The sequence below is a fragment of the Trachemys scripta genome, chromosome 1, assembly GCF_013100865.1.
Source record: "Trachemys scripta elegans isolate TJP31775 chromosome 1, CAS_Tse_1.0, whole genome shotgun sequence".
NCBI classification, from domain to species: domain Eukaryota; kingdom Metazoa; phylum Chordata; order Testudines; family Emydidae; genus Trachemys; species Trachemys scripta.
The window spans coordinates 152,660,151-152,685,695 of NC_048298.1; the positions used below are offsets into that span (position 1 = coordinate 152,660,151).

Consider the following 25,545-nt stretch of genomic DNA (forward strand, 5'->3'; position numbering starts at 1 on the left):
CAAGCTTCCCTCCTCCCCCGCTCCTTCCCCCAGCGTGGCGCTTTCCGGCCCCTCCGCCCCTCCTCCTCCTCCTCCTCCTCCGGGCAGGCAGCGTGCCACTCAAAATCGGCTCGCGTGCAGTGTTTGGCACACGTGCCGTAGGTTGCCGACCCCTGGTATAAAGACAGGAAGCTGTGGCAGAAAAGGGTTGCAAGAAAATAGGCAGGTACTCTGCAGTTATTCTCTGGTGGCTTGTCTACACTTAGAACACTACAGCAGCATTGCTGTACCACTTGAGGTTAGACACGACCTATGCTGATGGGAGGGATTCTCCTGCCAGCATTGGTAATCCACCTATAAATCCTATTGTAGACCTGGCCTGGGATCAGAGAGTGGAAAGAGCCAGAGGATGGCAGCATGGTGTTTAAGTTTCTACTTTTACTTTGGGATTTTGGTTAGGGGGATTCTGGCCCTGAAAGAAGGGTGAGCCCAGAGAGTTGCGGGGCTGAAGGCCTGAGAAAGGAAGAAGTCCAAGGAAAGAATAGCAAAGAGTTGGATGGAGGATTCCTTGCTGCTGGTTACAGGGTCACTGAGCTAGAATGTGGTGTAGTGGGACAGCCCAGGTTCCCTTACCAGCCACTGCTGAGCAGACATTAAGCCAGAGAAGGGGAGAGGGATGATGGAAAGTCCTGAGAAAAGGGAGTGACAACCATCGGACCCCGAGTTGCGTCTGAAGACCTGATAAATTGCTCGACTGTTCTGTTACCATATGTAGCGGGATGGTCACCCGCTCCTGCCCTGAAGGGCTTGAAGTCAGCCCTGGGAGAGGGCTAAGACTGCGAGAGGGCTGCTGCTAGGAAAAGCAGCAAGCCTCAGCTGATTGGGGAACTAGCCACAGATGTGGCCACATCCCAATCAGGGCCCAGCTCGCCCTTATAAGAGGGCAGTGGGCCAGGAGCACAAAGAGACTCTCTCTCTAGATGTGGAGAGGGATGGGCCTGGCTGCTAGAAGCTAATCAGGGTACCAAGACTGGAGCAGGGCTGGGGGAAGGCCAGAGCACCGGCCTAGAAACTCCCAAGGCTACAGGCCTTGTTAAAGGCCGAAGAAAGGTACTGGGGTTGCAGAGGGCAGCCCAAGGGTAGGCAGAGGCACCAGGTCCAACCCCCCCTTGTCAGTGATGAGTGGTATTTACACTGCAGTCTGCCCCAGTGAACGGGGGCTAGATTGAGACTGGCAGTAGCCATAGACTGAGGCAAGGTGGGGATAGAGGGTGGGGGTTCCCCAGGGAGGGGCGACCCAGATCTGTGGGGATACTACCAGGGGGCACCACACCAGCCTGAAAGGGGCACCGGAGTCCAGGAGGGACTTGGGCCCAGCAGCAAGCGGGACACCAGCCTGCAGAGGGCGCTCCAGAGGCTGGAGACGCTAATTCCCTGGACAACCAGCAGGAGGCGCTGCAGGGGTGAATCCCGCCCCGTTACACTGTAGAAGGGGTGGACTTAAATCATCACCTGGCTGAAGAGCCAAATCACAGGAAGAGATGGACCACCAGAGGACCAGAGTGGCTATTGTCAAGGAATGCCAGACTGGGAGAGAACTGCTACACCATTCCTGGTCATGAGGAGGCACTCTACTGATGAGTCCAACACTTCTACAGATATATATATATATATAGATGGGGAAATATATGAAAACTGGCTTAATAACCAAGGAATGTAGCCATTACAGTCATACCTGTGAACCGTTGTTTGCCCAGAGAATCAGTCTCTGATGTAGGACTCGAGCTGAAGACAGTTGTATTAACTGAGGAAGACACAGTCACAATAAAATTCTCAGAAAAGCATCAAGTTGCAATATAAAAACGACAACACCTCATATTTCATCTGCCATTCTAAATTACCTCTCCATGGTGCATGCTTGCTGTCATTTTTGCTTTCTCCTAGTAGTCACCTCATTTTGGCTGTGATGGAAAATAAAAGCCTAGCTTCTCTGCCAAAACCAGGATAATCATTACCCAAATGATTGAGCTCATTATTGCTGTCGAATCCAGTCCATGCAGAATATCCACACTCCTCTTTAAAGCTCCAACAAAGCATCTTTTTGCATCACACTGACTCTCCACTCTTTAACTCATGGTCTGGCTCAGTCTCCATAAGCACATTAGACTATTACATTGATTCAGTAGAGCTTCCACAATCAAAATGGCAAATATGGGCCAAATTCTGTCTTCACAGCATGCAACTCCCATTAAAATCAATAAAAGCGAAGTGCAAGTATGCTGGAAGCCAGTGGAAGTACATGAAAAAGCAGACTAGGACTCATGAAGTTAATATTTTATAATTAAATATTAATTATGGCAAACAAGATGGACCAAATTCTGCACTTAGACGCAAACCCTGCTTCCGTCAAAGTATATGGCACCATGGCAGTCACAAGTGGGAAATCATTCAAAGGTATATTTCAGCCTGATAAATCTGAAGAGGTTTGAATAAATATTTTATATTAAGTTATATAACATTAAGAAAAGCACTCTGCATGTGTCTTTTTAATCTCAGGTCCCTAAGTTATTTCAGCCTACACTAGTGCTTTATACAACTCTCCAAGTGAAGCAGCTCTTATTTTCCCAAACTCAGATGAGTTTAAAAACCAGATCTAGTGGCTTGTACCCATCTTATATTACTTCTTATATGCAAGGGGGCTGGATTATCAGAGTAACTAGGTGGATATATACAACAATAATACCACCGTGTAGATCACAGATGAGTAACAGTTTGACATGAATGTGTGGCACTACATATAGTGAAACTCTCAGAAAAGGAGGCTACATCTTGTGGTGCCTCAACACAATTCAAGTGGCCTCTATAGTAAGTATCAAAAGTGTGTGAGGCATGTACAGACTTCTCGGAAGACAAAGGGCCTTATTCTGCTATCACATAGATGCAAATCAGGAGTAAGTCAGTTGAATTCAATGCAGTTACACTAGTGCAAACGTGGTGTAAGTGAGATCAGAATCAGAACTAGTCCAGAGGACCTTATATTAAATAGATAACATAAATTTAAGTGTTTGGGGAAGGGATGCAACAAAAATTTAAGTGACTGATACAATCAAGTAGCTGAATTGCATGGAACTTTAATACAGGAGCTCCCTGAATTTTAGATAAAAACAAACAAAGATAAAACAAAACTGCTCCTAACATGCTTACCATAGTCTTCTGGAGGAGAAGCAGAAACTGTTGGCTTCTTTCTTGGTGTTTCCATCTTCAGAGATATGGTTGGTCCAGTAGATTTAGCTACAATAGTCATGGGAGAAGGTGGAGCTCGTGACTTCAAGGCAATTCCTATGTAGAAGAAGTGAGCTTGTTTTCTTTTGAACACAACTCAGATTTTTACGACTGTTTAGTCAGAAAAGGAGTGGGATCATGTATTTAGGAGGGAAGCACCTATTTCCATCTTCAAGCATAGCTCCCCCCCTCAGCACAGCACCATTTTCCAGTTGGACTCAAGAAAGACTGGACAAGTCCTGATTGCGACTAAAACAATATAGTCTATACCTTCAATATATACAAAAATGCTAGGTCACTCAAACTTTGATTTCTGAGGGATATAGGCAGATAAAAATTGAATATAGTTAGTTGAATATACTACAGAGAACAATCCTACACTAATTGGTAAAGGGACAAAATTACCCAATAAAACTTTTTTGTTTCTCTCATCTATAATTCTCTGCTTCTAGGCTAATGGTGATGGTTTATGCCTATGACAAGGTACATGATGAGAGAGCTAAATTCAGTAACTGAGACTTGGACTCTTCCCGTGTAATTCTGTTTTTAAGTTCCTTTCATTTGCATGCTCAACATGGTGGGCACATTACCAAGTCCATAGTATGAAGGAGGATTATGGATGTAAACAGCCAGCCAGCAAGAGTTGTCCTAATTACAGCTGAATTTACACAGCTGAACAATGGAACCCTAAAAAGTTTGTTACAGTATTTCCTAGGGCAGCTCTAAATCCATTCAAGACAAACAGCATGACTTTCATTAGTTCTGCCCAACATTTTGTATAATCTACAGCACAATGGGCCTAGAAATTGGGTAGGATGGTTTTATTCTGGGCTGGACAGACCCTTTTTTATAGTAAGTAATATCCATCTTGAGAAGGCGTTGATGAGTAGCGCTATTATTCTCCATTGAAAATAAATGACTAAATTATTTGCCATTTTTAATTATTTTAGATCATGGGATATTGTTTTTATTATCTCCTGGTATCAACTAAATGATGAAGACAAGTATTTGAAGAGGTGGATGGTTTGTGGCAAAATATTTCTACAGTAGAACGTCAGACTACATTTTTCTTCTGCATAGTAAAGTTTCAAATCTGTATTAAGTCAATGTTCAGTTGTAAACTTTTGAAAGAACAACCATAACGTTTTGTTCATAGTTACGAACATTTCAGAGTTATGAACAACCTCCATTCCCGAGGTGTTTGTAACTCTGCGGTTCTACTGTAGTTTGTTTTCAAAAAGTAAGTGGAAGTCCAAAATTACATTTGAAAAAGGTCAGATATTTTCTAACAAATATTGCGTGGCAAATCTCAAAGAGTTCAAATACTATATAATTTAGGCCTGCTCCCTGCTTATCATGACACTAGAGATAGTCAATATTTTTCAAAAACATTTTTTTGTTGATAAATGCAGATTTGCCAACATTGAAACATTTTGCAAATTCATATCAATTTTGCCAAATTTACAGTAAAAACAAAGAAACAAATCCCCCAAAAAGAAACATTTCACTTTTTTTTGGTTCAAAATGATTTCATTTCAAAACTTCCTATAATTTTATAAACACACTGTGACATTCTATACCTTGGGGGAGCATCCTGGAGCCCCCATAATCCTCATTTTTATATAATCGTGATCTTACATATAAAGCATGCCTTGTAAGGTATCAGGGGAAAGGTTATGATCTACTAAAAGTCATTTCTCTATCCATATATGTATATCATTAATGCATATGAAGTTATGAGAATTGTGTTGTATGGTTGTCACTAAACCATGCTGTAAGTTGGGGAATCAGCCAGATATTATCTCCCCAGAGGCAACTGCAAGGAAAGTAACCAACACCCGAGCAGGGTATCAATCCACTCATCGACAACTATTGTCCAGAAAGGGAGCTACAATGCAATGACTCACCTGCATGAGGCCTCACCGGGGGAATTGTTCAGCCTTGCCTGGAGACTAGGCAAGGCACCCAGACATGCTTGGACTTGTGTTCCCCAAGCACATGGGACTGAGGTTATAAAACAGATACAGTGGCCACATGCTGTGCCTTTTCTCCTGCTCCTTCCTATGCTGCAAGCAACAAAGACACTGAGAAGAAGACTGAAGCCTCCAACTGAGGGGACTGGCCCAGATTTTAAGGGTGAAATCTGTATACTATGGACTGCAATATCCATTGGGGTGAGAAAAACTGCTTAGTCTAGTTGTTGCCCAGTCTTATGGGGTTGAGAGTTTACACTGCGTGCTTATATTTTATTTCTTTTGGTAACTAACTCTGACTTTTTGCCTATCACTTAAAATCTATCTTTTATAGTAAATAAATTTATTTAACTGTTTATCTTTACCAGTGAGTTTGTATGAAGTGTGTGGCAAATCTGCTCAGGTTTTGCAAAGGCTGGTGTATATCCACTTTCCATTGATGAAGTGGTGAGCCAATTAATAAATTTGCATTGCCCATCTTGAGCAGTGTAAGACAGTATATTCCTGAGGTACAGTGCTGGGAGCTGGAGTGATTTGGCTCTGATGCCTTTTTCTGTGTGATTCATGAGTGGCCCTGGGAGTATTCATGCAATCTAGCTGGGTGTGGGGTCTCCACATGCAGTTGTGCTGAGTGCTAACAGCACCTGGAGGGGTTTGCTGCTCGTCACTAGCAAGGCATTGTGAGAGACAGCCCAGGCTGGAGAGACTTAAGGGGGCAAAGCGGTCCCACAATCCCAGGCTACATCCCGGGGATCCCGTCACACACAGATTAAAAAAATGCTCAAAATAGAAACCTAACTCTTCATTCAACCCAAAGCAAAATTTACTTTGACTTTTCGATTTGCCAAAAATTAAATAAAAACATTTCAATTTGATCTGAAACAATTAATTTTTAATTTTTCTGAATTGCGAAATATCTGTTATTTGCCCAGCTCTGTATGATACACAAGAACATCACTTCCAAACAGACAGTGGCTTTGGTCAATCAGACGCAAGGACAGAAATGGAAATTCCATTAAGGCTTTCATTCTTGCCATCAAATTTCAGGATGTTTATAGAAATCTCTTACTTCCTTTTTGGAGATTTTGAATGGCTAAGCAATAACTCCTCTCGTAATACTCAGCTTGTATATAAAATGTTACTAATAAGAATTTCCAATGGTGGTACAAGAAAGAACTATGGGACAAAATTAAGAAAGGGAAAATCAATGCATAATTAATTAAGGCTGTGGAATAGTCTCTGAAGAGAATTGGTGGAAGCTTCATGATTTGGGACATTTAAAACTAAACTGGACAAAACATTAGGAAATGTATGATCGAAGAAAATCCTGGCCTGAGAGATGGATTGGATGAGCTAATTGGTTTATTCTATCTTTAAAGTCCAGGATTCTATGATAGTTACTAGCTAATATGTAAATTGGCCTTTAAGTTGAGGGAAAAGAGGATGAAAATATGAAACACTGGTAGATGTATCAGAGATTTAATGAATTAGAGATTTAACGAAGAAAAGTGCAAATGTGGAGTAACTCTTGGACATCAAAGAAGTCTCTCCAGATTTACACTGTAGTGCATTGGTGCCCAAACTTTTCCTGTCATGCTCCCACTTACCAGCAATGGAATCCATCTGCGCGCTCCTCCATTACTGCACAATCAAGGCTTCCTCAGCAGAGGAGCTTGGGCTGAAGGGATGGGGGAGGAGCTGGGGCTGGAGGCAGAGCCAGCTTGGGGGCAGAGAGGGAATGAGGGCAGAGCTGGGCTGGGGGTGGAGCATAGGGTGGATTGGAGCTGCGTATGGGGACGGAGCTGGGTTGGGCGCAGAGTGGGGCTGGGTGGCACTCCCTCCCTGCGCCCCTTATGGAGGCTGGCCAGGGCCCCACCATGTGGTCCACGAATGTTCCTCTGTGCCCCCCCAGGAGGGCACACCCCATAGTTTGGGGACCCTGCACTAGTGTAACAATGAGCAGAACCTGGACTCAATTCATCCCTGGTCTGAGTTCATTAAATAATGGAATCACACCAAGGATGAAACTGCCCCAACATGTTCCAATTACAACATAAATTTAAAAATATATTAATCAACTAACAGCATCAACTCACACCTGGAACTACTGCCATGTCAAGGGGGAAAATTTCATGTGCATTTGTTCTTGTGTGTGGTAAGAGGAGAAACTGGTAATGCAATAGTTTGACGCAATACCAACATTTCAATACTGGAGACCTGGGGCAAACTGGTTAATGTCTCCACAAAGTGAGTTCCTCTGCTGAATACAGTGCCCAGCGCACACCAGCTTGCACAACTGGCCTTCTCTACCCCAGAACTAATATCAGAAGCCAAAACTGAGGTGAATTAGAAGATTTGATTGGTATACATTTACATCACATTTGCCTGCCTCTAGTCAGACCTAGCAGCCTTTCACACTCATGAATAGTTACATCCACACAAAAAGTAATATGTATGTATCAATACATCAGACCTTGGAAATAACAATGAAGGCAATATAGCTTGAGCCATTCTTAATTTCTTTCTTTTATTTGTAAACCAGTGACCTATTACAAACATAAACCAGGTTTTCATTTAACACAATTTTGCAGTAAGTCACAAAACCACAGAATTAAATCTAATGTTGTCCGTAGTAATGGATTTTATTTCAATAAAATCTAACTTTTAGAAAATGCAAATATTTGTGATATATGCTACAGTTTAACATAAGAAGTATTTCTGCAGTTTGGTCTAAACAGAATTAGAGAATTGCAATATAGTTATTGGATGCAGGCTCAAGATTGTCTAATAATGAATCGTATTAGTATTCTTTTAGAATAATAAATCATGAAGTACAGTTTTGCTTGGAAGTATTTATATAAAGTTCAGTGACTATCTTCATATTTTGTCTGACTTTTATATTTTATTGTGGGTTTGGGCCATCCTGATTATTACCACAAATGTTTTTTTTCTCCTGCTGATAATAGCCCATCTTAACTGATTACCCTCGTTATAGTTAGTATGGCAACACCCATTTTTTCATGTCCTCTGTGTGTATATATATCTTCCTACTGTATTTTCCACTGTATGCATCTGATGAAGTGGGTTTTAGCCCACGAAAGCTTATGCTCAAATACATTTATTAGTCTTTAAGGTGCCACAAATACTCCTCATTCTTTTTATATAAACAGGAATACTGGAATCACAAAAGTATTAATCATATTAGAACAGACAATCAGTCTTATGGGTCTGATTTCCTGCCTCCAGTAGTAGTACTAAATAACTAAGCTGCAATTTTCAAAACAGAGCAGAGGATTTAGCCACACACTTTCCATTAATTTTCAATAGAAGATGTGTGGTTAAATCCACTGAACTGCTTTGCAAATCTCAACCCTGATTTTTAATGGGTCGAATTCCCCTGAAAATTCTGTAATGCTACATATGTTGGACACCATTTTTCCCTTCCTGATTCTTACAGATAATCAGTTACAGATATATCCTGAGGCATGATGTTTGATTACCTCTTCTGAGGCATGCATGTGATAACTGTAAATGCTATTATTGGTCATAAAATTATCTACTGTAACTCTTTTAAAAGGAAATATTGACTTAACCTGCATCACTCCATTATGCTTTCAGCTGCACCAGTAGGACTGATTATACTGAAATCTGGTTAGAGAAGGAACTGGACTTATGTGTGAAGGCAAAAGAGCATCAGACATGCTCATCTCAGGAGGGTAGCTTAGGAGCAAGACATATTCAGCCTGTGCTTCATCAGATCCATCCTTTGTATGCATAAAATAGATATCCAAGGAAATTCAAGTGGGAACCTTGCAGAACTTGCCTTAGCTAACAAAAATGGACCTGATCCTGTGAAGTTCTGACTGCGCTCAATTCCCATGGATATCAACAGGGGTTAAGGCTATTCAGCACATCACAGCAACCAAAAGCATTAAAACTGAAAATGAAAATGCTGAAATACCTGCACTCCCTGGTTTACCAGTCACTGTGTTTGGAGGCAACGGTTTTCTTCGCACCTGTGTGGGCTTGGCAGGAGCTAAGGGAGGATGCCGACGGTCAGGTGCTGTAGCTACTGTATAAATATTACAAGACAGTACCGTTAGCTGTTTAACCACAAACCATGTAATCAGAAAGAGAAACAGGGCTAACCGCTTTATTTTGACTTCTCAAACAAAATTTTATGGCATGTGCTTCGGCATTCAGAACAGCAGAAGCACAGAAAGGGAGATCCTGAATGAAGTTACATATTGACGTTAAATTCTCTGCAGGAAAAGTGCATGCCTGCAAGATTAAACCACGCCGTCATCAGAGCAAGGCAGCCAAGACAGTCCATTTGAACCGCTCTTTTCTTTGACAGGTTACCCACATGCTTCAGAGATTCATTTAGTGTACACAGTTACTTTTGTCAAGAAGAACATTCCTGTAGGCACAACTGGATATTTTTTCTTCCAAAGGATAACCACCAGCTGAGAACATTTGGAATTCTGCAAATTAGTTGTCCTATTCCCAAATCCCATCAATATTGTAATTTTTTTACTACGTTGCATCTCTGTTCATGACAAAGCTGGCATCACCCAAAAATACTAAATGATTATTTTATTTTTAACAAAAATCAGTACTTGGTCCTGCTAGTGAAGGCAGGGGGCTGGACTCGATGACCTTTCAAGGTCCCTTCCAGTTCTATGTGATAGGTATATCTCCATATATTATTATTATTATTATTATTATTAAGGAAGATTTAAATAGTTTAGTTATGGAACAGGTACAGCATGGGCAGTGCAAACTTCCCTAAACTGAATCGCCAATATGGCTTGATTTTGATCTGGACAGACCACCTACAGGGGTTAACAGGTTGGACAGTCCACCTGTCTCATTCAGTCCTTGGCTTTTCCCCTACAGCTAACTGACAAGAGTGCAATTGTGGGGCCAGTTTGTACAGCAGAACCTCTGAGTTATGAACACCTCGGGAAGGGAGGTTGTTTGTAACTCTGAAATGTTCGTAACTCTGAACAAAAGGTTATGGTTGTTCTTTCAAAAGTTTACAACTGAACATTGACTTAATACAGATTTGAAACTTTACTATGCAGAAGAAAAATGCTGCTTTCCTTTTATTTATTTTTAGTAGTTTATGTTTAAACACAGTATTGTACTATATTTGCGGGGGCATTTTTTGTCTCTGCTGCTGCCTGATTGCATACTTCCAACCAACTAAGGCATGTGGTTGATTGGTCAGTTCGTAACTCTGGTGTTCGTAACTCTGAGGTTCCAATACACTGTGAACACATGTCCACTAGAAACAAGACTTCCAGCTCATGTTGGATGCTGCTGATGAGACGCCACTCCCTCAGTTTTATTACTGTAGTGTCCAAGAGCCTCGCTGTACTAGAAACTATTCAAAATTTTTTTATTCCTGGAGGAATTCTGCACCACTGCGCATGCGCAGAATTTATGTCCCCCGCAGATTTCTTTCCTTTCCTGCAGAAAAATGACTTTCTGACAGGGAAGCAAAGGGAAGCCACAGGAGTGGTCATACAACTCTCTCCAGCAGTATGTTTCGGGTGCCCAGGGCAGCCCGCAGAGAGATAAATCACTGTGGGGTGGGGGGCAGGACTGAGGAAGACCCGGCTGGTGGCTCCTATCTTACGCCGGGCTCAGCTGCTAGTCCCAGATCAGCAGAGGGGACGGGATTTCTTCTTCCCCTGCACGGCACCTAGGGCCGTGTCAGACTCACCCCCAGATTTCTCTCCTGACTGTAGGAAGTTCTGCAAACTCCTTTCCTCCCTCCCGCACTTCCTGCACCCATTGCTCATCAGCTGCAGGGGAAGGGCTCACTGCACAGGGAGCTGCTCCCCTATCCACCCAACCCCTGTGCATCCAGACCCCCTCATGCCCAGGCCCTCCTGGTGATCCTCACCCGTCTCCCCGCACCCGGAACCTCCCCAAGCTCCACTCCCCGAGCACCTGGACCACCCCAACAAGCCACCTGCACCCGGATCCCCGCCCTATTGAGCCCCAACCAGCTGCACATAGTCTCCATCCCACTGAGCCCCACTCCCCCAGCATTGGGAACCCCACACCCAGACTCCTCAACCGAGCTCTGTCCCCCGCCCCAGCTCCCCCCTTGCTGATCCCCAGCAACCTTCACCCGGACCCCCCCTCCGCAGAATCCCATTATCATTGCACGCAGAACACACAACAAGCCCCTGTGCATCCAGATCCCCCACTGAGCTGCCCACACCCAGATTGCCCCACACAGAAACCTCCCACCCCACACCTGGATCACCTCACACTAAGCCCCTCCACACTTGGATCCTGCATTGCTGAGCCTGCCTGCCCACACCTGGTACAGAGAGGCAGTGCCCTGGGGTGTTTCTGGGGCAGACCCGGTCCTTGCACTGTGTCAGGGTTGAGTGCAGCCTCACCACTGAGTCCATATCCTGAGAGGGAGCTGCAGAGTGATCTCCCACCTCTGTGCAGCCAGTGGCCTGTGCTCCCCCATGCCATGCTGGAGTGTCCACATTTATTTGATAAATAAAATTTGCAGAATTTTAAAACTGTGCGCAGAATTTTTAACTTTTTTGGTGCAGAATGTCCTCAGGAGTAAAATGTATAGCCCCATGCATAATCTCAAAAAATATAAAATCCTAGGGGGAGGAAATTGCTATGTGTGTAAACTACTATTTAAATTTGCAGTGACATATTAATTTTTTAAAAATAATAAAATAACCAATAGCTGATTCAGTTTCTTCAACTACAGCTGGTGACAATTTCATATAAAATACGGGCTGGTTTTACTTATCAGAATGGCAAAATTGCTTCATAGAGCCTAACCACTCATGCTGATCAACCAGATGTTACCACCTCTGAATTGATAATACTAATATACATCATTCATACAGGAAAAGCTATCTCAATACCCAGTGAGAAGAATGCATTTTTCAGACAGCTATAGTACACTGTATGAGTTTTGAAGAGGTGTCTTAGAAAAAGACAATGTAAGTATGGATCACAACTGACCACATTTTCCACCGATACCTTGGAAAACAGGATAAATCAAATTTAAGTAGAGACTTTTCTTCTACTATCCATGTTTAAACTAAGGTTGTCGATTAATTGCAGTTAACTCAGGCGATTAACTCAAAAAATTAATTACGATTAATCGCAGTTTTAATTGCACTGTTAAACAATAGAATACCAATTGAAATTTATTAAATATTTTGGATGATTTTCTACATTTTTATATACATTGTCTTCTGTGTTGTAATCAAAATCAAAGTGTATATTTTTGATTACAAATATTTGCACTGTAAAAAAACAAAAGAAATAGTATTTTTCAATTCACCTCATACAAGTACTGTAGTGCAATCTTTGTCGTGAAAATGCAACTTACAAATGTAGATTTTGTTTGTTATATAGCACGCAAAAACAAAACAATGTACAACTTCATGTAGGTAGGCTTAATGAATAGTACTGAACATAAAAAATAAAATTACAGTCCACTCTTATTTAAGAAAATGACAAAACAGTGTATATCCAATAATCCATTTTGACTGCAGTTCAAAGTATTGGCTTACTTCAAAGCTCTAAAGGCTTACCAATAAATATATAATATACCAAAATGAATAACAGCAGATGTAGATATTCTTCAAAAATTATATGTATAATATGTCCTTTCAAACTCTTCAAATCCCAAAAGGGATCTACTTAAATACATACTAATTACCTAAGTTCAGAAAAAGTGGACTAATCAATTAAAACTGATAGCCATCCTTGGCTTTACCTTACTGCTTGGATGAAGCTACCACTACTACTAGTAGTTTATCATATTGACGTAATCCTTGCTAAGTACAATTTTTAGACTGAATAAACTTTAAGGGACTGAAATGCCAAATCTCAACTGTAAGCCCCATTTCTCTTTTTTCACCCAAGTAAATTAAGTGCCAGTGTTCTATCTCGGGATTATGAACACACCACAGTTTATAATTAATTTAGGAGGCTTTTCTTTGCACGAATTGTTTGAAGTTTTAACATCAGACAGGATTCAAAAGGAAAAGCCTTTCAAAAACATCAGTAAGAGCATAAAAGTAAATTCATGCACAGCTTCAAAGAGATGCTAATTTTTTTTCAGATTAAAGCTAGTGAACAGAAACACCAAAGTAGCAGTTAGTATGGGTTCTTATAATGAAGGCAGAATGATACCATGTATATATTCCTTTTCATTAAAAGCATGCAATTCCTAATAAGCTTACTGGAATACAATTAGCTAGATAAAAAGTAATTTGCTGGGTGGGCCACAAAAAAATCCATTAAAGCATGAACAGAGTGATTGTTTTATTATTTTGACACTATGAATGCTTTAAAAAATGTAGAATGTTCATGGGAATTTAATTATTGTGAAAATTGCCAAATTGACAGCCCTGGACAGATACAACATATACAGAGGAAGTGCAAGCTTCCTCGTACTACCTTGCTAATTGTCCTCAACCTTAGCCCGTAGAGTGTATCCTTATGGGTTAGATGGTAATTTAGTCTCATTTAGACCCATTCCATCCTTGGGTCTCTCCTGAGACATCCAACAAGAGTGCCAATCAGTACCAACTGTGATGGTGTTTTTGTAATGTGGCTTCTTGACCACACAGCTTCATCACATAGCTTGCCAAACAACCATCGGATGGTAACAACATTTGGTCCCCAGCAACCTGTGCTGGATATGAACTGATGATCTAGAAGTGTAAATTTCTTTATTCTATCACCAGTCTCCTGAGCCATGACGACATATTTTTCTGATGAGAAATGAGAGATCCTATTTTATCTACTTCAATAGACGTAGTGTGTTTTGTTTTTTGTCATCTAAAAAAGCAATTTTATCATTTGTGAGGAACTGTGACATGGTCTTCATAATTAATCTTACCGGAATCTGGATTTTTCCATGTAATATTGGATTCCAGCGATATATTTGTGCCCATGAGAAAGTTGGTAAAATTGTGAACTGTTTCTTTGTCACCTGCGAAATAAAAGAAAATAAAGTAAATGTATACATGACAAAACACACACAACTCATTTTCAAACAAACACAAGCCTTAGAACATACACCTATCATTCATTGTTATTGTATTTATTGAACCTCAAAGTGTGCTAGTTGCTTTCTAGTGCAAGGAAGAAGATATTGGCTCTGGCCCCAAAGAGATGGCAATCTAATTTTAGACATAGCACAAAAAAGGGGGCAACAAGCAGTAGAAAGGGGTAGTGAGAGCAAGGGCTGGGTAACAGCAGTGAGATTCCATGGTTACTCAAGAAAAGCTAGGGCCCAACATGATATTGAAAAAGGAAACAAGCTTTTTCTCTACATAAATTAAATGTACTGACTCTTGTAGAGGGCAAGCTCTTTTTTTCTCCTAGAAAAGACTGTCTGTTCATCCCCAATATGGAACCACTGGAGATACACTGAACCAAACACAGACCATATTTGGACTACTGAAAGCAAAATGTGGGTAAAATTCAGTTTGTATATAAAGGACTGTCCTATTTACAAATAATGTAAACTGATTTAAAAAAAAACCAAAGTTGAGTGGCACTATAAAGATCAACATAAATATTCTTGGTACATAACTATTTTTGGTATAACTGTTTTACATATTGACAATTAAGACACATGTAGACTAATCTTAATATGCATTCCCCTAACAAAATGAAGGTACATTTAAATATCCCACTGGCTGCACAATGGCTAATGTTGGTAAAATGAGATAGAGGAGATTCACTGTAATTTTGTCACATCTGTGGACAATCCATCTGAATAGTTCTCCTTAATGTGCTCAGTATGTTATGTTAAAAACAATTAATCACAACAAAGTTTTATCACAATTTACTTTCCAAATGACTCAGAACATTATGTACTTAAACTTAATTTGGATAACATTTCAAAGAAGTCAACTAAATTAATATAGCACACTATCTGAAAATGAAAACCACAGTCGAATAACTATCAATTTCAAATTCAATTCCAACCTGCCCATGATATTAAAAACAAAGATTTTATAGATTTAACAGCTATCATTAAGATTGTTTAAGTGTTAGATGTACTGCTCCAACAGTATAAATCAGATAATTCTTTTTAAGTAACTTCTTATTCACGGATCACCATTTATGGGCCTAATCCTGGCAAAACTCTGACTGGCTTCAGTGGAGACAGGATCTGATCTTAAAACTAATCCTGAGAAGTTTTCGGATTACTTATCAAGCTGAACAATAGCAGTCTGGTTCCAGTTAAGTCTTCTAGGCAATCTTATGGCAGCTGTCTTGAGTGGCCGGTGTAGCGGTATAGTACCCAGGACAGGTACAGTCTTGCTGAGCATGTGATGATAAACCCAAGCCAAAATGATCCCAAAGTCATCAGTTATCATTACAGATGGGACCTGTCATAAAGCATCCGCTCTAGAGACAGGCTGTGGTACGACAAACCCACCTGCTTCAGTTTCCTGTCAGTCCAGCCTTAAAAAGAGCACAGCCTCACTCACTGTTCAGTTCAAAGTCCCACCCCAGGCATAACTTATGCATGGCACACACAATAGTCTGTAGAATCCGTGTGGGAAAACCATTCTCCCAGTTCCCACAGTGAAACAGAGGAAAACACAGTGACTTCCATTCCCCTATCCCTGGACATTACTTCAGGTCACCCACCCATGAGTCCACCAGAACTCTGTTCCCAGTTCCTTTCTGCCCTGAGTTCCAGGGCCCCAGCCTCTAGACCATCCACCTGAGCATGACTAGTCTCATGCGTCTTCTACCCAAACACAATGCAATGACTCAGCTCTTTTCGGGCTCCTGGCTCTGGCTCTCCAGATCATCACGCTAGCCCCCGTACTGGTCTCCTAGCCCTCGGCCCTTTTCAACCTCCCAGCACAGGCTTTCTGTCTCAGGAAGGTCAACAGGCTAGCCTCTCCACTGGTCTCTTACCTTTTAGCCCTTTACAGCCTCCCTGCATTGGCCCTCCAGTTTGGTAAAGTCAGCAGACTAGCACCTCTGGCAGTCTCCTTGCCAATTCCTCCCTATTCACAGGGAGGGCCTGCAGACCTTTCAGCTCTCTTCAGCTTTCCTGTCTCTCCTGGCTAACTGTCACTTTTCCTTTAAGTCTGCTCTCAGGCAGTTTTCCAGATCTCCCACTCACCCAGTCTCCTCCCCTCTAGGGCTCAGGTGCCCCCTTTTAAGTGCAATTTGATATACTGGACCCTGCTCCCTCTTAAAGGGATCAAACATCCTATGACAGGCCCAAGCCACAACATTCAAATCTGGATCTGGGCGTGCTTCAAAATGTTGGAGGATGTTTGGATGCAGGATTTTGATTTGGGCCCATCTCTCATAATGATTATCTTTTCAAAGTACCTTTAACAGCTCTGTATTCTCTTAGGATGCTTACTAATAACAGAATGCTTTGCACTTAGCTCTGATTGGCCACAACCTCAGCTAGTATAAACCAGCTTAGCTCCACTGACTCCTTTCGGAAACCAATGTGAAACTGCAAACGGCAGATGAGTTCAATGCAAAATAATAGATCAGACCAGGATTCCACCCCAGGTTTTCCCTAAATTTAGAAGAAAAAATGATGGTGGTTACTTGACTTCAGTGGAACTACGCTGATTTATACCAGCCATTGATCTGGCGCTCTGACTAGAGAACATAAGAATAGCCATAGTGAGTCAGACTAATGGTCCATCTAGCCTAGTATTCTGTCTTCTGACAGAGGCAAATGCTAGATGCTTCAGTGGGAACAGGGCAATTATCGAGTGATTCATCCCCTGTTGTCTAGTCCGAGGATCTGGCAGTCTCAGGCTCAGAGCCACCCACAGCGTAGGGTTGCATCCCTGACCATCCTGCCTAATAGCCATTGATGGACCTATCCATTGTGAACTTATCTAATTCTTTTTTGAACCCAGTTATATTTCTGGTCTTCACAGCATTCCTCTGGCAATGAGTTCCACAGACTGACTGAACATTGTGTAAAGAAGTACTTCCTTTTGTTTGCTTTAAACCTGTTGACTATTAATTTCATTGGGTGACCCTTGGTTCTTGAGTTATTTGAAGGGAAAATAGCATTTCCTTCTTCACCTTCTTCACACCATTCATGATTTTATAGACCTCTATCATATTCCCCCTTAGTCATCTATTTTCCCAATCTTTTACATACATTTAAAACATTTACAAAACTGGGTAAGCACTAATATCCCAGTTTCGCAAATGGGGTGATTGAGGCACAAAAGAATGCAGTAACTTGCTTAAAGTCACACAGATTAATTTGCTCCATTCTCACTGCTACTTCCCCTTCAACAGCATCTTCTGCTATTTTTATGCATGTATGTAGTGACAGGTTCAGGCTAGAGGGCTACAGGAGAGTGATCGAAAGTAGATACATTAGCCGCAGATTAAGCAAGAGTAAGATAATGGGCTGTTCCAGAACAATCAGAAAGTTGCTGGAACCAATTATGGCAGGGAGACTAATTAGGACATCTGGAGCCAATTAAGAAGCTACTAGAATCAATTAGGACAGGCAGGCTAATCAGGGCACCTTGTTTAAAAAAGGACCTCACTTCAGTCAGTGAGGTGTGTGCGAGGAGCTGGGAGCAAGAGGCACGCAAGGAGCGGAGAGTGAGAAGGTGTATGGCTGGAGAACTGAGGAGCACAAGCGTCATCAAGCAGCAGGAGGAAGGTCCTGTGGTGAGGATAAAGAAGGTGTTGGGAGGAGGCCATGGGGAAGCAGTCCAGGGAATTGTAGCGGTCACAGGAAACACTGTAGACAACTGCTATCCACAGGGCCCTGAGCTGGAACCCGGAGTAGAGGGCAGGCCTGGGTTCCCCCCATCCCTCCAACTCCCTATTTGATACAAGAGGAGTTGACCTGGACTGTGGGCCCCACCAGAGGGGAAGGTCCCTGGCCTGTCCCCTGACCCACGAGGTGGGTCAGCAGAGACTGCGGGGATTGTTCTCCTCCCTTTCCCCCATGCTGGCCAGTGATGAGGTTAGCTGAGTGAACGGAAGGTTTGAGCCACTACAAAAGTAGCCAAACTGGGGGCTGCCATGAATCTCTGAGGCGAGCAAATCCACCAATAAGCACAGGACCCACCAAGGCAGAGGAGCAACTTTGTCACAATACAGATACAAAGATAATGCAACATTTTATTGGATAAATAAAATTCTATGCTTTCAGGCTAAAAAGACCCTTCTTGAGAACACAGATCTGTTACTTGTTCTCAAGAACTAATATGATTATAAACATCTTCTGCTAATGTATTTGGTGTTTGATAACAATGCATGAAACAATAACAAATCTAGTCTCAGGAAAATCCACTGCAATTTTCTCCACTGTCTAATCTTTACTTAGCCACTACTTTCGGGTGAAATTCATTCCCTATGCAGAGGGGCGACACAAGGTCTATGTACCACTTAAGCACTTTTTTGAAGGGGCAGAGGGAACTGGTGCGGAGGAAGCAGTGGCACTGGAATGGGGGTGGGGTGGGGGCAGAGGTCATGAGGAATTGTAGGAGGAGCTTCTTTCTTCTGAGGAGAGAGAAGAGCAGCTACCAGGAGAGTTAGAAGAACAATATATTTGTCTTCAGTTCTTCAGTGTATTTTATTAAGAATGACCCCACCTGACTTCAGTCCTCTACACCGAGTCACACTGCCACATACAGATCCACAAACTGGAAATGGCTCAAACCAAAACCCTGAATCCAATTGACTCTGAACTTCAAGAAGTTCAAAATCCAGGTCTGGGTTTTGTGTTCTCAGGCCTGTTTCCCCTGCAAGTATAGAGCATGGTTACATCTGAGAGTGACTGAGTCAAATAGAATTTTTCTGGGTACTCCCACTGCTGCATGCCTCCATCCTTACCTTCCAAAAAGGATTTAGTGACTAAAAAATACAATTTGACCCTCAGTGTTGGTTAATCATCCCTAATTTTCAATAAAAATCTCCAAGGCATGACTGGATGTGATCTATTCAGCCAATATCCATGCTTTCCTGTTTAGCTCTTGAAAAATCCTCTCTCCATCCTCAAGTTCTCACCTGCTTTCTCATCTTCTGCCAGTGGGTTTCTGGGTAGTTTGAACTAAAAAAGCAACTTCACAATCTCAGAATTTCAATATTTGATATTAATAAAACTAACATTTACTGACAATATCCCCAAAGAAAACTGTGTTCATGTTTGTTGCCCAAACAGGAGGTAGATTTGTTACTCTCTTGACATTCTGCCGGTTCTCAGAGTGCTCATTACTTTCTGATTATATTAGATATCTAAAGTCATACTCACACACAGCATAATTTTACTCTTAGACAATTAACAAATGATGCATTTCATTTCCCAAATTAACTGATTGTGTGTGTGTGTGTACATATATATATATGTACACACACACATATATATATGTACACACACACACACACACACACACACACATTCCCCAGTATTTAAATTTCTGGCTGACCTACTGAACCTCCTGTAAATTATCATTATTTAGGGAATTAGACATCCAGTAATCTACACACCTAGGAAGCTATGATTTCTCTCAAATTCTGATTTAATTATAAAAGGAGATGGGTTTGGACAATGCATATTCTTTAGATTTCAAAGCACTCTACAAAGGTGGCTCAGAATTATTACTCCCATTTTACAGATAGGGAAACTGGAGCTCTGAAGTGTGAAGTGACACACCTAAGGTCACACAATCAGTGACAGAGCTGGGATTAGAACCCGGGTCTCCTAATTCCTAGTCTGGTATCCTGTCACAGAACTGCATTGCTTCTCAAAGCCACCTCCTATAACTGATGTGATTGCAGTCTACTTTCAGATTTATAGCATTGAAGTAACTCTTTACATGATCAAAACAATGGATATATGTTAACTAACTCTCACACAGTAGAGGACTAAGAATGACGCTACAGGTCAGGCATGAGATCCATTGGCGGGTCGGTGTGCAGGGCTGTCCCTAGAGGGTGCAGGGCCCGGGACAAATCAGCCCCTGCTGGCTTGGGGGCTCCGCTCTGCATAGGCGGCTGGGCAGAGTCCCGGTTGTGCGGGACAGCAGCTGAGACCCTGATTGGGGAGGGGGGGGGGGAGTGGCTGCAGCATCCCCCGCATGCCTAGTTCCCTTGTCTATGTCTTCCAGGACCAACTGCGCCGGGCAATCGCACTGGCCTATGGGGCCCCCCAAAGTGCGGGGCCTGGAGCGGTTGCCCCAATTTGCCCTACCCAAGGGATGGCTCTGTCTGGGTGTGTAAAGATCTCACCGTTCAATATCTGTTTCAAACAGAAAAATATGCTGCACACCATGAGACATAGGGAAAGTATGTTCTAGTTTACTATGCTATCCCAGAGCTAAATAATCAATACAATGTGTAGGCACATTGACAAAACCATTGAACTGCCCACTATGCCAAACACAGCTAAATTAGGCCATCTTGAAGAAAACAAGCCAATCTTATATGACAACTTAAATGGTATTTAATTAGGCAGTATGGAAAAACAAATCCAGGGTTTTCAGGAGAAAGGCTAACAGAGCCACAACACTGGCATGGTTGTTCTGTTTTCCCTGTTGCCTGATTAAATGGAGTTCAAAAGTTGCAAGTAAGTGTGGTTTTGTTCATTACCTCAAGGATTTAGTGGTATTTGGACTACCCAACATGCTGTTTGTCATGGTATCTGTCAGTCTAGTGTAATGATTTATCAGGAGAATTTCTTCTCAGCACATTCACCCAAACTTTTTGATGTGTGTGGCTGACAGTATTTGCATATGTGTTTATATTTTTCTCTGACTTTAATCATGCCTCCTGGAAACACTCATGCAGCCTGGAATAACAGAATATCTAGCATTTCCCACTCCAACAGCAGAAATACCACAAGATCACCAAATCTCACTTTATTTCTATAACATAAATGGCTTTTGCCAGCAGATGGAGTGGGGTGAGTTTATGAAACGACTAATTAAACTACCTAAGCACTTGAGTCCTGTAGAGCCTGAGCACACAGCTCTAGTTTTAAAAGTGCGGGGAAAAGAACAGCACATACAGTGGGTGGCTACTGTGACAGAAGCAGCCCGTTCAGTTCCTGCACAAGGAGAATGCTACTTTATAGGAGAGTTGTTGAAAACAACTAATATACCATGCTAGTACATTGTGCAGTGCTTTAAATTGTCAGGATCAAACAACTATAAATGAGGCATTAAGAAAACCACTTTTTCCATTATGACACAAGTGTTGTAGGTTAAGACAAATAAGCAGGGAATCAAATTCAAAGAAAATTATAGAAAATGTTGCCTCACATTAGGAAGAGAATTAAAAAAAAAGTTATTCAAAAGGTTGCTGTCTCTGTCCCATTCCCACAGTCAGTTTAACACCTGGCACCAGAGTCAAGAATGCAACCAGCCAAAAGGCCGGAAAAAAGCCAGCCAGGAAGCCAGCACAGTCTCATATGCTGCTGCTGGAAAAAACACATTCCACAGGTTAGCATCTGGATCCTCCAGTGCCAAGCACACTCTGCATGGGGCAGCATATCTTGGCACTGATGCCACAGGTCAATGACGAAGAAGAAGTGGAGCGCAGTCCAAGAACACTACCAGCAAGGAAGGAGAAAGAAGAAGAGCCCAGCTGGTATTAGAATGACAGACTAGCCAGGGTTCTTCAGTAACCTCACTGTTCAGGGGAGAAAAATTATGCAATGTCTAAAGGCTTTATAAAATACTATACTATTTAAGAACTGTACAAGCACTGCATTTAAACATGCAACATTTAGGCCCCGACTGGCACTACCAGAATAACTACTGTAGCCTAAATGTTGCACATTTAAATGCAGTGGCTCATAGAATACTTAAATAGTATTTTGAAAAGAGAGTTAATATAGAAAACTATATTAAATACATAAAACTGCTATATTTATATTACTGATTTAATTAGCTTTTGTCCATATTTGTCTGAAGGACACAAAAGGTGACCTCAACTAAGGGCTAGATATTAGAAGAGAAATGGAAAATTACAATAGGGTCATAGAATCAATAAAAGGGAATTTAATAGGGGAATCTGCTCAACATCTTAGATGTCTATACACAAATGCAAGCAGCATGGAGTAAATAGGAAGAACTGGAAATCTTGGTAAACAAGGTAAACTATGACTTAATTGGCATCACCGAGACTTGGTGGGGTAAATCTCATGACTGAAATATTGGTAGAGGGGTATAGTTTCTTCAGGAAGGACAGGCGGGGGGAGGTGCTTGCATTATACATCACGAATATATATTCTTGCTCTGAGGTCCACAAAAAACAGAGGCAGAGTAGTTGAAAGTCTCTGTGTAAAGATAAAAGGAAAAGAAAAACAGGATGATGTCATGGTAGAGGTCTACTATAGTCAACCAAATCAAGAGGAGGAGGTGGATGAAGCATTTCTAGAACAATAGAAATGTCCAAAACATAAGACCTGGTAGTAATGTGGGACTTTAACTACCCAGACATCAGTTGGAAAAGTAATACGGCAAAACATAATTGCTGTTAAGTTCTTAGATTATAGTGGGGACAACTTCTTGTTTCAGAAGGTGGAGGAAGTAACCAGGGGATAACATTTTAGTTTTAATTTAACAAGGAAGGATCGGTACAAATCTGAAGGTAGAAAGCAATTTGGCTGAAAGTAATTATGAAATGATAGGTTTCATGTTTTTAAGGAAAGGAAAGAGTGAGAACAGCATAATAAGGATAATGGACTTTAAAAGCAGACTTTAACAAACTCAGAACTGGTAGATAAGGTCTCATAGGAAGAAAATCTAAGGGAAAAAGGCATTCAGGAGAACTGGTAGTTTCTAAAAAAGAGACAAAACTAAGGGCCGAATTGCAAATTTTCCCAATGAGAAGGAAAAACAGGAATAATAGTTAGGGGCCAAAATGGCTCCATCAGCAGCAATTTAATGACCTAAAATAAAAAAAAGGAATCCTACATAATGTGGAAACATGGACAAATTGCTACGGATGATTATAAAAGAACAGCACAAGAATGTTGGGACAAAATAAAAAAGGCTAAGGCACGAAATGAGTCACACCTAACAAGGACATAAAGCGCAGTAAGAAGAGGTTCTATACATACACCGCTACCTCAATATAACACGACCCGGTCTAACACGAATTCGGATATAACGTGGTAAAGCAGTGCTCCGGGGGGGCGGGGCTGCGTACTCCGGTGGCTCAAAGCAAGTTCAATATAACACTGTTTCAGCTATAATGCGGTAAGATTTTTTGGCTCCCGAGGACAGCGTTATATCAAGGTAGAGGTATACTATTAGCAGCAAGAAAAAAATGAAGAAAAAAGCAGGTCCATCGCTTAGTTGGGAAGGAGAGCTAACAGCTGACAGCAAGCAGGCTCTAAGGTGTTTAATCCTTAATTTGCTTCAATGTTCACTAAAGAGGTTAATTATGATCAGATGCGTAACATAATTTATAACAACAAGGAAGGAAGGAATACAAGCCAGATTAGGAAAAGAACAGATTGAAGAATATTTAGATGAGTTATATGTATTTAAGTTGGCAGGGCCTGATGAAATTTAACCCAGGGTACTTAAGGAACTAGCTGAACCAATCTGTTAAGAATTATCTTTGAGAACTCCTGGAGGTCAGGTGAGGTCCCAGAAGACTATAGAAGGGCAAACATAGTACCTATCTTTATAAAAGGGAGCAAAGAGGACCCAGGGAATTATAGACCAGTCAGCCAAACTTCAATACCTGGAAGTTCTGCACTGCATCTGAGGGTGCTAAAGGAGTTGGCAGATGTGATTGCAAAGCCATTGGCCATTATCTTTGAAAACTCATGGCGATGGGGGAAGTCCCAGATGACTGGAAAAGGCTAATGTAGTCCCCATCTTTAAAAAAAGGGAAGGAGGATCCGGGGAACTACAGGCCAGTCAGCCTCACCTCAGTCCCTGGAAAAATCATGGAGCAGGTCCTCAAGGAATCAATTCTGAAACACTTAGAGGAGAGTAAAGTGATCAGGAACAGTCAGCATGGATTCACCAAGGGCAAGTCATGCCTGACTAACCTAATTGCCTTCTATGACAAGATAACTGGATCTGTGGATGAGGGGAAATCAGTGGATGTGTTATTCTGTGACTTTAGCAAAGCTTTTGATACGGTCTCCCACAGTATTCTTGCCAGCAAGTTAAAAAAGTATGGGCTGGATGAATGGACTATAAGGTGGATAGAAAGCTGGCTACATTGTCAGGCTCAAAGAGTAGTGATCAATGGCTCCATGTCTAGTTGGCAGCCGGTATCAAGTGGAGTGCCTCAAGGGTCGGTCCTGGGGCTGGTTTTGTTCAATATCTTCATTAATGAGCTGGAGAATGGCATGGATTGCACCCTCAGCAAGTTTGCAGATGACACTAAACTTGGAGGAGTGGTAGATACACAGGAGGGTAGGAATAGGATACAGAGGGACCTAGACAAATTAGAGGATTGGGCCAAAAGAAATCTGATGAGGTTCAACAAGGACAAGTGCAGAGTTCTGCACTTAGGATGGAAGAATCCCATGCACTGCTACAGCCTAGGGACTGAGTGGCTAGACAGCAGTTCTGTAGAAAAGGACCTAGGGGTTACAGTGGATGAGAAGCTGGATATGAGTACACAGTGTGCCCTGTTGCCAAGAAGGCTAATGGCATTTTGGGCTGTATAAGTAGGAGCATTGCCAGCAGATCGAGGGATGTGATCATTCCTCTCTATTTGGCATTGACGAGGCCTCATCTGGAGTACTGTGTCCAGTTTTGGGCCCCACATTACAAGAAGGATGTGGAAAAATTGGAAAGAGTCCAGTGGAGGACAACAAAAATGATTAGGGGACTGGAGCACATGACTTATGAGGAGAGGCTGAGGGAAATGGGATTATTTAGTCTGCAGAAGAGAAGAATGAGGGGGCATTTGATAGCTGTTTTCAATTACCTGAAAGGGGGTTCTAAAGAGGATGGATCTACACTGTTCTCAGTGGTACCAGATGACAGAACAAGGAGTAATGGTCTCAAGTTGCAGTGGGGAAGGTTCAGGTTGGATATTAGGAAAAACTTTTTCAATAGGAGGGTGGTGAAGCACTGGAATAGGTTACCTAGGGAGGTGGTGGAATCTCCTTCCTTAGAGGTTTTTAAGGTCAGGCTTGACAAAGCCCTGGCTGGGATGATTTAGTTGGGGATTGGTCCTGCTTTGAGCAGGGGGTTGGACTAGATGACCTCCTAAGGTCCTTTCCAACCCTGATATTCTATGATTCTATGATACTGGAACAAATGATTAAATAATCAATTTGTTA

At 41.8% G+C, this 25,545-nt stretch overlaps 1 protein-coding gene across 1 annotated transcript in view; it reads right to left on the reverse strand.

Annotated features, from left to right (window-relative positions):
• ABI3BP (ABI family member 3 binding protein) overlaps nt 1-25,545 on the reverse strand; it is a 286,567-nt gene that overhangs the window by 50,291 nt on the left and 210,731 nt on the right. Inside the window, exons 44-47 of the mRNA XM_034767801.1 lie at nt 14,146-14,238; nt 9,196-9,306; nt 3,184-3,318; nt 1,715-1,783 (exon numbers count right to left, since the gene is read on the reverse strand). Of these exons, the coding sequence (XP_034623692.1) occupies nt 1,715-1,783; nt 3,184-3,318; nt 9,196-9,306; nt 14,146-14,238 (408 nt within the window). The remainder of the gene's footprint in view (nt 1-1,714; nt 1,784-3,183; nt 3,319-9,195; nt 9,307-14,145; nt 14,239-25,545) is intronic.